The 15000-nt window shown below is 43.4% G+C and overlaps 1 protein-coding gene across 1 annotated transcript in view; it reads right to left on the bottom strand.

Moving 5' to 3' along the window:
* cacna2d4a (calcium channel, voltage-dependent, alpha 2/delta subunit 4a) overlaps positions 1-15000 on the bottom strand; it is a 179393-nt gene that overhangs the window by 161677 nt on the left and 2716 nt on the right. The window contains exon 2 of the mRNA XM_063216987.1: positions 7656-7737. Within this exon, the coding sequence (XP_063073057.1) occupies positions 7656-7737 (82 nt within the window). The remainder of the gene's footprint in view (positions 1-7655; positions 7738-15000) is intronic.

Here is a 15000-nt window from a genome sequence, read left to right as displayed (position 1 = left end):
ATTAGTTTAGTTAGAATAGAATATGAGAGGAGAAGAAAGGAAGAAGGAAAGGATGAGGAAGAAAGAGAGCTAAGAGAGAAAAGAGAGATGAAAGGCAAATGGAGGACAGAGAATAATGGACTGACAGAGATGACAGAATGAGACAGAAAGTGAGAGGATGTACCCTTTGTCATTTGTAAGGTCAGAAAGTCCCCTGACAGACTGTGGCACAAAGGAGAGCATGAAAACCCAAACACACACACACACACACACACACACACACACACACACACACACACACACACACACACACACACACACACACACACACACACACACACACACACACACACACACAGGTAGATAATCATCTGTGTATGTGTCTCTGTCACACGACCCACTATGGCCCAGTAACCCCTCCCCCCCCAAACACACACAGAAATAATGACAGTGAGAGAGAGAGAGAGAGAGAGAGAGAGAGAGAGAGAGAGAGAGAGAGAGAGAGAGATCCACGGCAAGTAATACACAAGCTGATTACATGAAGCAAATATCAAACAATACATCCAGACCCAAAGTCTGCTAACTTGAACAGGTCAGGTTATTTCCATTACTCGTATTTTTAGCTCGAAATGGCTGGAGACAAGAGCAACCCTTCTGCGTGAGGAGGCTTTATCGGTCCGCGAGGCGTGAGCCATGCGAAGGGAGAGGGATCCCAGGACAGGCCCCTGAGGGACACCTGTGCCGAAGGAGCCAGCGGGTATTAATAAGTCCACTGTTCCGAGGTGACCGGGTCACAGATTTCCTTGGGGATAATCCCAGGCGGGAGGCGAGGAACAGTGCGGTGCGCCGAGGATGCCGCCGTGCCAAAGTTAATGAGATCTCAAAGTCGTTATCCCCGGACATAGCATGCAGGAAGGAGGCAGATACACTGCAGAGCCATGGCTACCACAAATGGAGCTTGGGGTGCGGTGGGATGGGGTGGGGGGGTGTTGAGGTGCCGTATGTGAGGTGTGAGGTGCTTCTAGGTTATTGGCTATTCTGCCACCCCTGTAAATAAGTTAGTCATTGTAACTCACAAAGACTATTTAACCCCTTTGTGCAGACCCTATGTCATAACCTTATATATGTTATAACCCGGTTTTAATCTGTTACTTATGGGTGCTGTGAGTGTGTTTTTGATTATTCTGGAGCCATTGTAAGTAAGTTAGTCATTGTAATTCATAAAGCATATTTAATGCCTTTGCTTTATACCCTATGTTATAACCTGTCACCAAAATAGTAATAACCAAGGCTTAATCTGTTACTTTATGCCCTCAGAAAAATCACCAGGTCAGAAGATGGCTTTGGTCGAGCCCAGAACAAAGTCATCTGAAAGGGCCTACCCACCCAATATATACTCTACAATGTAATGAGGACCCCGTTCTGTGCTCCTCCTCTCCATGGCCCTGGGAGAATTGACCCATTTGACCATTCGTTCCAGCTTCCCTGCTCATCACAGCAGGGGTCAGCATTAAAAGTGCGGCAGCCAAGTTTAACACAAATGTTCTACCTGCAATCACGACACGGCACTTACACCTGCCCGATCTACGCAGCAGGTCAGACAGAAGTCATGTGTTGTGTAAGGGGGACAGGGAGGAGATGGGGGATTGTAGTGGGGTGCACTAGACCAGTGTTTCCCAACCAGGGGTACGTGTACCACTAGGGGTACGCGAGCACACCTCAGGGGGTACGTGGAAAAATGTAATTTTGAATGGGGGTCAATTGAGTGGGGATAAAGACATAGATACATAGCATTGGTTAGAGGGTACTCATGGTACAATAAAAAGGCTTAGGGGGTACACAAGACAAAAAAGGTTGGGAAACACTGCACTAGAGCAACGGACAATGACCATTTCCCAATGTCAAGTGTATGGGCCTTGAAAGTGTGCCAGCCTAATTAGTCACGCCCAGTGACTGGATACTCTGCAGAGTTCATCAAAGAGTATCCGATCACTGGGCATGATTACGAAATGCTGATACACTTTGAAGGACGCACACTAGACATTGGGAAACGGCCATTGTATCTCCACAGATACCAGTGAACTTGGCCACTGTGTCAGCACAGGATGTATCTTGTCATTTGCAAAGGAACTGCAAAAGTCTACAGTTTGTCTGTATACAACTTGTTCCTCTTCCTGGGTAACATGGTTGCGGTTTTGGTGACATATGTACACTTTATCTGGCAAGTTTGTTAAAATGTTAGCTAAACATTGTCAGCCCAGAATGGATCTCTGACTACGTACAAACGGCTGGCAACATCTGAATGTCAACATGAAGTCGACTGGGGCTGTTGCTGTGATCAGGTTGAATAATGTATGCATACCTATCAGAGGTACTGAGCTAATGACTTCTTGTTCTTGGTTTATGGTAGCATATTTCCTTGATTATATTGACACAGCTTGATATATGACTGGAAAAAGATGTCCACAATCCTGCATGGCGTGCGCTTCAAAAGAACAAACAAATCATAAAATAATCTCAAAGGCATCACGTTTGCCACCTGCTCATGGACAGGAAGTAAAAAAGGAGGATATGAAACCTGTGCAGCTTTTCTGCCCACCACAAAAAATAACACAGCAGAGATATTTTCCACTGCCAATGGCAGAACAGGTATTTAGACAAATGGAAGACAGAAAAAGCCTGCTTAAGAAGTGTCTATCCAGACCAAGGGTAGACTCTGCTGTTTGGGTGTGTGTACTCTACTTAACCCTGTGCTAATGTGTTCTAAGTACACTAGCCGTACTTGGCATCTGCTCCTATTGTTCTGTATATTTCCTGTGTGTTTTGTATCTGCAAGTGTTGTTTGCTCTGATTATGTCCTGGACTGTAAGTCACTTTGGATAAAAAGTCTCTGTCAAATGTAATGTCATGTAACGTCTGTACCATTGTGGTCCTTCTCCCAGGTCAGATGCTTGGATGTGTGGGCTTTTGTTACAACAGTACTAAACCATGTGCACCAATGACAGACCCACTGTTTCACCAAGACGATCCAATAATGACAGAAAGTACGTAGCTATTTCCTCCAGAGGACCGGTGAAACACTAGTCGTTTTCACCCGGATCCATGTTAATAGTAATATACAGTACTTGTACCTAATAGCAGGCTTCACTCAGTGTTTATTAATTACTTTGAGCGTGGTCCAAATGATAACCTCAAATATAACAAAAAATAGATTTAGAGGTATAGCAATGATCCTCTTAATGATTGGTCAGCATTCTCTGGTGAGTGTGGAATACACAAGGGACAACAGACAGCCAATGAGGCGTGCATTCAACGAAGTCAACTTCCTGACACACATCGGAGCATGTATACCCAGCGAGCCAATCAGAGAGCAACATTCTATTTGACCAGGCCATAAAATGCCATAACCATTTCACAGGTCATTAATAAGCAAACGTTTGTTTATGACAGCCAGTTAAACAAACACCCCAAGGGAAAGGCCAAGCTGAGAGCTGAGGTGATAGTAGTTAGAGAGAGAGAGAGAAGGAGGGAGAGAGATTAGAGAGATGTGAAAAGAACAACAATAAAAAGGGATGCATAATTACAACTGAGCAATAAAAGTGGACATAAAAGAGATAAAAAGAAAAGGGGGAGAGCAAGGGAAATGAGTGAACATTGGAACCAAAGGGAGAGATTGAGACTTTCAGGATGAAGAATGTCAGACTTATTCACAACACATACAGTACCATGGGAGGTGGGTTGAGTTGGTGAGGAGCAGAAGATTAGAAACAGGGGAAGTGCTTATTGTTTACTGCTTTGCTTTTGTCTGTCTGTCTGTCTGTCTGTCTGTCTATGTGTCTGTCTGATCATAGGAATCTGTTTGTCTGGGTATTAGCACCCCCCCCCCCCCCAAAAAAAAAAAAAAAAAAAAAAAAAAAAAAGCGCTGAGGGTGTCAAAAGCGTTAAAAGAGAAGTTGAACTTCAGCGAAAAATATGTAATAAGCTCAGCGGCAGCAGGCAGCAACCAATGGAATGTTTACATTTTTCTAAACACAAGCTATGGTTGGTCGCTCACTCTCCCTGATCAAGCGCTTGCAGCATTCAACGCGTTCAATGCCCCTGATCTGTGCTTTCCAAGCGGGACTCTGCAGCATCTTTCTGTCCCCACAGTTAGGGCAGTAAAGGCACCAGCTATCTGTTGGAGGAACCAAGATGCTTTCTTGACGGTTCGTCACAGAAATTTAAGGTTTTAGAGGTTTTCCTACACAGGAGAATATCCACAGCTAACAAACTAGCACACAGTTGCTAATGGCTATAAATGGCACCAAACAAATTAAAGTTAAACTTGCATATTCTCAAGAAATAGCATGTGTCTAAAACTCACAATGCCTTGTCATCACCCTTTTATGCACAACCTCTGTTATAACCATGTCGTCACCAAAATGGAAATGACCACGTCTTTACTTGTTACTTAAGACTTTTGGCAATGTCATAGCAATGCGATGTAGATAGGCTATTTCACATACAACACAGTGAATAGGATCGCCGGCTATCCCTTCTGCAAGAAGGTTATGTGTTTAAAATGTATGACAGTAATCATTAGGCCACTCCCCACCGTTGCTTCCAGTGTTGCCAGATTGGGCGTTAGAAAAGATTGGGCCATAGAAATCAATAGAATTGGGCGGGATTTAGTGCTTCCATGCGGGTTTTGAGTATTTTTTGGGGCTGGAAATCATCTACCTCATCTGGCAACCCTGATTGGTTCAGTTGATTGGAGGAAGTGGTAACAAGGGAAAACGAGACATGCAACCGTAATAATGCCATCTACAGTATAATAGTACTGTTACATAAGGTTAACCTGAACATCTACCCCCCAACGCAGCATCATGCAGGGACATTGGCCCTGTGCTGTTATTCACAGTAAATCTTTCTGGATAAGTACGTCAGCTAGATGTAATGTCATTTTTAGACCTCAGCGGGATTAAGGGAGGAGCACAGATTTACAGTTAAAACCACACTGCAGGTCACAGAAAAGAGAGGGATGAAACAATTTGACAGGAAAGAAAGGAACCGATAAAAGAGTTTAAAAAAGAGTGTTTTTCTTTCACAGAAAAGAACAGAAAGGGGGATGGTGGAACAGAGAGAGAGAAGGGGTGAAAGAGAAATGGAGGAGGGGGGGGGGGGGGGGCAGCAAGTTTGCGCAACTGCAAACAGCAACAAACTATTCCAGTCCTAAGAGATATGCATGTATGCTTACTGGACAATTTAAGCGTACCTAAATACAGTCACACTAAAAGGAGAAACAAACACACAGTAACATGCAATTCCCTGGAGCATACAGAGCAAAGGCAGATAAGGGGGGTGGGGGTCTGCATTGTACAGTACAGACACCCAAGTGCCCACATCCTCATTACAAACTGGGACATGGAACCAGCACCATGGGTCACGCATCTCATCCTCATATGCTGTAGGAGTACAGATGTTTAACACACACGCACAGACGCACAGGCGCATTCGCCAGAGTGCATGAACAAACACACAACACACAACGCGCATGTGCACACAGACTCATACGGACTCTCTCACACACACACACACACACACACACACACACACACACACACACACACACACACACACACACACACACACACACACACACACACACACACACACACACACACACACACACACACACACACACACACACACACAAAGACTCTCTCTCTTACACACACACACACACAAACACACCCACAGACTCTCTCTCTCTCTCTCTTTCTCTCTCTCATACACACACACACACACACACACACACACACACACACACACACACACACACACACACACACACACACACACACACACACACACACACACGCGTGCACACACACACAGACTCACATGGACGCGCGCGCACATACACACACACACACACACACACTCATTGTGTATACATATACATGCACATACAACGTAACAAGAATATCTGAAACTGTCAGTCACAACACAGGCATTCTAACTCCATGTGCATAGATCCAAGCCCATGCGCGTCCAAACAGACACACACTTACAGTATCTCTGGAGAATAACACCATGGTGAGGGATTGTGCCAGACAGCCATGTTAAGCAGGAGCTGAACACACACACACACACACACACACACACACACACACACACACACACACACACACACACACCCACACACACACACACACACACACACACACACACACACACACACACACACACACACAAACACGCGCGCGCACACACACACACATGGACACAAGTATACAGGCACACATGTTCTCTGGAACATCTGGACAGACGTAAGCCTGCACTCAGCGGCAGAGATTTTGCATACGTAATATCAGTGTGTGTGTGTGTGTGTATGTGTGTGTGTGTGTGCGCGCGCACGCTCGTGCATGCTGTACAATATACTGTATATGTATGCATGAATACGTTTGTGTGTGAGTGTGCGTGTGTTCGTGTGTGTGTGCGTGTGCGTGCGTGTGTGTGTGTGTGTGCGTGCATGCGTGCGTGCGTGCGAGCGAGCGTGCGTGCGTGTGTGTGTGTGATAGAGAGTGTTGGTTGGATGCACCTAATGTAGATTAGAAGCCAATACACATCACTAATGTGGGTCAGCGCAGGAGCCCCTCCTTTCCTTTCACAGGAAGTGATGTCAGAATGTCATTTCCTGCATGTAAATCTAGCCATGTTAATTCAACACTTGTAAAAACACATTTGACACTCTTCTAGAGTATAATTGGTACATTAGAATGAAAACATAATGTTAAAGTAAGTCTTAAGATAAAAGTGAAATGTATGCTATACAATGTATAGCACACCACATCAAGGGTTGACTCCCTGAGGAAGGCCGGACGGCCGAAACATGTTGGAGGTTTTTTTTTTAAGGTTTACTGTAACCAAGCCATGCAATAAAGGCTTTTTAGTTTTGATAGATGAGAGTGCCTTGGTATTTTTCCTTTTTCAACTTCTACATTTGCCCATCCAAAGAGCACCTCAAAGAACACCTTTTTTTGAGTCCAGGAAGCGCTCTTACAACAAAGACTTTTTGTGATGCACACCACATCATACACTGAAAATTTTACAGTAACACCTTGATATGGCACTGACATTGGAAGAAATCTTGTTCTATTTGTTGTTGATATGACTGACAGAGTAAACATACATTTACACTCCATAATTAACACTGGGAATGATACTGTGTAATTTTATTGTGTGGTGGGAGGGAGTTCATCTTACTCTACTTGTTGCTGTTATGACTCTGACAGAGTAAACATACATTTACACTGCATAATTAATCGCCGTCCCGAGTCAGCCTATGCTTATGTAAGTCATTAGTATTGAACGATGGCTTATCGCTACCACTTCCACGGTCCGCTGTCAGAAAACCCCACATCCAACTTTTGACAGCGTCGGACTGAACGAGTGTTGTGAGAAACACTTGTCATTTTAAACACTGCTTTACATACCATATTCAGATTTATCAACTGCTGGCATTCCGTGATGAAAAACAGTCTCACTGCGAGTTTATTTGAACAGCATTTTTTCATTATGGTGTAGATTTTGAGACAGGTATGCCTCGGGCACCGCACAAATGATGTCATCCTACCTAGTGCCTCTTTAGCACTGGGACTGTTAAATGTTGTTGTGTGGTGGGCAGGGCTTACCTTCTGCAGGAGGAGGGACCCTGAGTATCTGGTCGACATGGCAACGAGTTGTCTCCCAAAGGTGTTGGCCCAATCCAGAACCCTGCATATCACATATGACACACGCACGCACACACACACGCACGCACACACACAAACACACGCACACACACACAGTTAGTCCCATTTCTGTGTATGTGTGTGTGTGTGTGTGTGTGTGTGTGTGTGTGTGTGTGTGTGTGTGTGTGTGTGTGTGTGTGTGTGTGTGTGTGTGTGTGTGTGTGTGTGTGTGTGTGTGTGTGTGTGTGTTTAGCAGATGGTGATGCCGAGGGAGGTGAACTGTACACATCTTACTAATGAAAAAAAAACAACAGAAAACACATACACTGTAGAGGAGGATGTGTAAGGACTTCTTACATGCACGCTCATTTTCATGTTTCAGTGTGTGTTTGTGTGTGTGTGCGTTTGTGTGTGTGTGGGGGGGGGGCAGTCTATAAACACAATATCAGAAGTACAGTATGTGGCATTTGTGACAAAATTATTAAGAAAGTGTGTCATGTGTGTGAGTGTGTGTGTGTGCGTGCGTGTGTCTTGAATAGGGGTTGCAGTAGGCAGTCAGTGCAAGCATGTCAACATTGTGTGTGTGTGTGTGTGTGCGTGTGTGCGTGCGTGCGTACATGCGTGCGTGCGTGCGTTCAATAGGGCCGCAGTATGCACCATAGCAGATTAATATAATGATGCAGCAGGGATTTGCCCTCGCACATACAGAGCCCTCTCCCCCCACACACTCACACACACACACACACACACACACACACACACACACACACACACACACACACACACACACACACACACACACACACACACACACACACACACACACACACACACACGTGCACGTGAAACAGTGACCTGTATACCCACTTCATCCTGCCATTTTGCAAATGATGTCAAAGGGTGTGTACTGCTGCACTGAAATCAAATAATGTGTGTGTTCAGGTGTGTGTGTGTGTGTGGGTGGGTGACCCATGGGAAAAGGAATGTACAATACTGTCCTCCTACCTATCATCAATACACATCACACACACAAACACACACACACACACACACACACACACACACACACACACACACACACACACACACACACACGCACACATACACGCACACGCACACGCACACACGCATCAGTAGACACATACTTTGTACAAAGTAATGGACATTTTGTTCTCTTACTGCAATATACAGTTAATGTGTGTGTTACTGTGTGAGTGAATGTTAACGTCGGTTGTGCACAAGGCTCAATACAGCAATGATGTGTAACACTGGAACACACATGTGTGTAGGGGCAGACAGGTCAGGAGGATGTGTGCAGGTAAGCTTGAAAGCGCACTAGTGTAGTATCTCAACACAACACAAGATCGGCTGCACTGTGGCACAGAGGAAAGAGCTCCAGGGGGTCATAAAGGCTGGAGAGAACATCATTGGCTGCCCTCTTCCATCTTTGGAGGGCCTATACAGCACCAGGGCTTGACACTGGCACCTGCCAACCGGCCAAATGCTGGTAAAACTTGGCTGTGGCTGGTAACAATTTCAGTGTCACTAGCCAATTTGGCAGGTACCTTATTCTATGGTATCACATATCAGAATAGCCTGCAATATACTGCACTTTGCCTGTATATCAATTTTGTATCAATTGTTTGTAGAAGTTTGAGAAAAAGCTCAGTTACTCAGTTTGTATTGGTATGATTTATTTCCATGTAGAAAGCTGTGCACTCATCTTCTTGCTTTAGCACCTCATCTTCTGAAGTTAGAAAGCGTCATGATAAATAAAAAAAAGTACAATATCAAATGTGTGGCTAGTAGAATAGCTGAATGGCTAGTGACTTGGGAAAACCACTAGCCACAATGGCCAGCTAGCGAAAAAGTTAATGTCAAGCCCTGTACAGCACCCACTGCCTAAAAAAGGCCAAGTGCATTCTGAGAGACACAGAATTCGAGACGATTCGTCTAATGAATTGTTGAGAGGGGACCATTCGAACAAAACGTTGGACCATTCGTAGAAGGCATGGGGCGTTTCGTGCAGTACCTGAGGATTTTTCGTAGAAGACCTAAGGACGTTACGTTCAACCCATGCAGACCTTTCGTTTAACTGGGCAGACGTTTAGTTTAGTCTGCTTATTTTATTAGCCTATTATTTTTATATTTTATCAAACTTGTGTGCCTACCACCACAATGCAATGAAAACAAAAATCGAACCATGTAGAAAGTGCGTGCGTGCGTCTCTATTTTTTTTAAAATTAATTTTTCATTTTAGTTCAGGCTGCTTTTTTTATCATTAGGTCTATTTTATAGCCTATTTTATAAATATACTATATCGTAACGGACTGCCTCTGCCTCCTCCGGAGTGAGATAACAGCGTTACCCCCTGTGCACTATAAAATGGGGTTAATTTCAAATGCGGGTGAGACTGTCAGGAAGCAACAAGCCGAGAGAGCAAGAGAGAGGGAACCATGAAGTGTGCGCCGAGAAGATCAGCATTCGCAAGAATGCTAAGCCAGACATTGATGTGAGCTGCTCCAAATTGAGACCAAGCGCACAAGTCTGCAAACAAGGGTTTTACAAAAGTGCACTACTAAAAATAAGAAAAGATATTCGTTGTGTTGATCTGAGTTATTTCTAATGTGTTGGTCACTGATTTGTATTCATTTTTGGAAAGGTAACGGCAGTCTTATTGTTGCCTGGCTCATAACTTAAAACAGTCGGTTGCACCGCTACAATATCGACGAAATGTTTTAAAATGTAGGCTTACAACAGTAATTTAAAGGTAAGGGATAATGTATTGTCCACACGTGACTATAAGAAAATATTGCCCTACGGGGCGAATAAGACCCCCGATGCCGAAGGCAGAGTGCTGTTATTCCGCTTCGAAGGAAATATATTTCCGTAGTCACGTGTGGACAATACATTATCCCGCTTATCCCGCCTTTATCAACATTAGAAAGCATAGAATACATAGTTAACCAGTAGTTTATATTAACAGGTTTATTGCCATTTTATAGCGTGCGCAAAGAAAGATAGTTCGTGGAACGCTCATAATATAAAAAGAAAGAAAGGAGTCGCACACTGGAGCTGAATGCAGAATCAAAAACTGTATTAAACAAAGCCGAAAAAAGTAAATAAAACCGACAAACAGGGGACAAACATTTCGGGTCTAGCCCATCATCTTCCTTTTCTTCCTTTTCGTTATACTGCACTTGGAATTACGCACCGAGCAATACGCTCAGGATATGACATTGGCGCGGACGCCACCCCACCATTACGCTCATAATTTAAAAAGGTTAACAAGCAACAGAGTTTGGCTACTTTCTAACTTGTTACAGCCACATTGCGCTTCAAACTGCAGGCTGCCTCGTTCACTACGCGATATCTACTAAACTCGGGTTCATAACAGGATCATTTCTATCTGATCTGCGACAGTATTCCAGTAAAAAGCATAGACAACCCAAGCACTGATGTGCGCCCTGGCCATCATCGCCTATCGATCCTGCTACAGGCTGAACACTGCGCCGGATGGTTGGCTGGAAGAGGCAACGCTAGCCTAAAGAGTAGGCTACTTCACTCTTAAGGAAACTATCAATGAACTCCTCACTTGTTAAAAAAATACTAGTGTTAATAAAAGATGTCACGACAGCGGCCGGCGGACAGTGACAGTTTGCTTTCTTGAAATAACAACACTCGGACAATAGTGTAGACTTGTGCGCTACACGCTGGGGTGGGGCAGGGCTGCTGAGCTGTCTGCTCCAAGCTGCCGTGCCGGGACGTGCGCTGTAGGTATCCATTGCGTGCGGCCGGTCGCTTTGGGAACTGTGGGTAAGTTGCATTTGGGTAGGCTATAATAGCCTATTGCGCATGTTATAGTTGAATTAAGTAGAACGAGCCAAGGTCCGGCAGCAGTGGCTGAGTGTGTAATTTAACTTTTGTAGGCTACTATCGTCCGAGTGTCTCCAGATTGTGATTTATTCAAAGACGATAGCAGTTTACAGACGCTGCTGGCTGCATGGATATTGTGGTGGTTTTCCCTCCTAATTGTATTTTATGAAATTGTAAAAATAAAACGAGCACAACCTTTACTCCTGTTGTCTGTCGTTCCTGAATCGTGGTCTAAATTTCACCTCTTACAATAGTGTCCAGTCCAGTGAATGATCCTGCATCCATGGCTAATTGGATAAAGCATACTAAGTGGACATGAAAGAAATGCGAAATTAAAACAACAGCCTGTGCAAGCACTTTATTTATCACATGTGAAACGAGAAGGCAGAAAGTGCAATTAGTTAATACATGAAACAGTGTACAGGTCAGTGCTGGTAAAAAAAAAAAGAGTTTTACATTTATATATAGGCACCTGCACTAATGTAGGCTATAGTTCAACCAAAATGGAAATCAGAAAAATTAATTGCATCGTGCTCACCATTCACCGGCCTGAAGTCATTTGGTGCGGTTATGCTTCAGTGATATGTAGACCGACAGTTAGTTATTGCCTTTAATGGAGGCGGATTTCGGGGGCATGATTTTGTTGACAGGTACTTATTTAACGACTTTAATGAAGATGTCATGTAGACTGTTTGAGGGCCCCTTCCATTGGATAGCATCCATCCATCTATCCATCCCTTCCTCATCTTTACGCGCAACGGTAATAATAGCCATTACTTTTCTTGTAGACGTTGCGCGTAATATTTTATTCATTATCGACTTATTTCAAGCAGCATTCCACTGTCCACTCTGCGTGGCCCTGTTGAAAGGGTTGCCTTGTCTATGCGGGAGGGGGAATGACTTCCCCTGAACACGGCAGGTCATTTGCATGACAAGACTTCATGCCCATTAGTGAACAGTTTGTTCTCAACAACTTCCCATTAAGAAATGTGTATTCTGAATGTGTTTGTCACCATTTTCAGCAAGCCTGGCGTCGCCATGAGGACCTGATGTTTTCCACAGAAAACATGCATGGTTGCAACCACTTACAAAAAAACCTTCTTACCGTTTCACTGAATTTAAAGACTCACTGCTCTGATGTAGCCTACTCTTTATTATTTGGTGTTGGAACTGTCTATGCATCGCGTAGCATGGGCAGATGTTGGTAGGCTATACGCATGCATACACGCACACAAAACGGTTCAGTTCAACGTTTATTGACCAGCAAGCAAGCGGCGCAGTACCAGCTGATTTGCTCTAGAGTTGCGAAGTGAAAACTGACTTTCAAACCCACATGGCAATCACCTTCAAGCGAGAGCGCGCACGCTAGGAAGAATGTTCCATTCATGTTGATGTGGCCAGGGGGAAAGTGTTGCAAGAACATTGGACCCATTCAATATCATTGTGTAAAGTGTGTGTTGCAATATTGTGCTGGGGATATGTGTTGGGGATTTCTCGTGTGTCCATTTTGTTTGCGTAAAACGATTCCACCAATAGTGCAAATTACAAGTAGTTCTAGGCTACGTCTGACAAGTAGAACTACGGAGGAATTCTAACGAAACCTAAAACAAAATAGGCAGTTAGCTTATTTAATAACGAGGCCAAAATAGGTAGCTACCAGCTTATTTAATAAAGAGGCCTAATAGGCTACAAATAAAATAATTGCTCAAAACTATTGCCTTTACAGTTAAAATGAGCGTGAAAAATAGCTGAATTACATTTTTAAATCAACAAAAGACGTTAGAATGAGCGTTAAAAACAGCTGATTTACATTTTTAAACATTTACAAAATAAGCAGCCTGAAGGCTTGAAGGGATTGGAGGAGGATTTCCAACAAAAAAAATAGGCAGCCTGAAGGGACGTTTTCTCTCTCTCTCTCTCTCTCTCTCTCTCTCTCTCTCTCTCTCTCTCTCTCTCTCTCTCTCTCTCTCTCTCTCTAAACTGTTGCATGGATTTAACATGGGTGCATTCTGTAGGCTATGTTTTCCGACACTGTTGTATCTTTTCTGGCTCATGCGCGAACTATTTGTTGTCATTCAGAATCAGAAACATCAGAGTGTCGGCAGACAGCTTTCTCTTGTTGCTGGTGCTTTGCATTTAATTTGAATAGTGAAGCTATAGGCCTACTCTCCACACGTAGGTATATTCCAGACCCCCAGAAGACGGTAGCTAGAAGCTTTCATCTAAAAAGTTACCGGAAAGTTGCTGCATGACAACCAAATGTGCAGTGGTCAGGACTTCTAGACACATGCTGCCCTGATTCAAAGCGACAAGGCTGTGCTTGGTCCCACCTCTCTGCCCGCAGCTGGGGCTACTCAAATACTGTTTCAGAAATGTAAGGAGTAGAAAGTAACATAGGCCTACAGATATTTGTCAAAACATGTAACGGAGTAAAGTAACGGCGTAAAAGTGAAAAAAAAAGCTTCTCAAATATTGTCTAGATAATTGTCAAAAAATGTAAGGGCTTAAAGGTAAATTGTCAAAAAATGTAACGACGTAAAGATGAAAAAAAACAACAACATAGGCCTACCAGTTAAAATGAGTAAGTACATTTTATTTATAGATTTACATGTTTAAATCAACAAAAAACAAAACTTAACAGCTGATTTAGATATTTAAATAAACAAAACCGTTAAAATGAGCATTAAAAAAGCTGATTTACATTTCTAATATAGGCAGGCTGAAGAAAACCCGTTAAAATGAGCATTAAAAAAGCTGATTTACATTTCTAATATAGGCAGGCTGAAGGGACGTTTAGTTCAAACCTAAGGATCTTTAGTTCAATTTTAAGGACGTTTCGTAGGCTTTTGTGGTAGACGGAACGTCCTCGACGAAAGATCCCCTGCCTTATACGAATGGTCCAACGTTTTGTTCGAATGGTCCCCTCTCAAGAATCCATTCGACGAAAAGACCTGTACCCGAGACACATCCCACCCAGGTCACAGTCTGTTTGAATTGCTGCCATCGGGCAGGAGATTCAGGTCCATGAAGACAGGGACAAACAGACTGAAAAACAGTTTCTATGCAGCGGCCATCACAGAACTGAATTTTGCTTCAAAAGCATAGTTTTATATACATACCACTCTTTTTATTCCATTTTTATTTTTTATTTTTATTTATTTTATTTTATTTTTATTTATTTTTGCTACAACAAGGAATGCACAATTTCGTTGTGCTTGTCACTATGACAAATAAAATATATTGTATATTGTATTGCATTGTATTGTAGCCTATCCAGTCAATGCCCTGCATTACAGCAGCATATTACGTAGGCTACAGTCAATGTTACAGTCAATTAAGCAACAGGCCACGAGAGGTCGTGGGTTATGCTCAATTGATAACGAAGCGGAGTGCCGTAAACGTCCCCTTGCCCGTTATCAATTGAGCATAA

Source organism: Engraulis encrasicolus, chromosome 15 (genome assembly GCF_034702125.1).
Source record: "Engraulis encrasicolus isolate BLACKSEA-1 chromosome 15, IST_EnEncr_1.0, whole genome shotgun sequence".
Taxonomy (NCBI): Eukaryota; Metazoa; Chordata; class Actinopteri; order Clupeiformes; family Engraulidae; genus Engraulis; species Engraulis encrasicolus.
The sequence above is the reverse complement of the archived record's forward strand: the minus strand, read 5'-3'. Positions and strand labels throughout refer to the sequence as shown.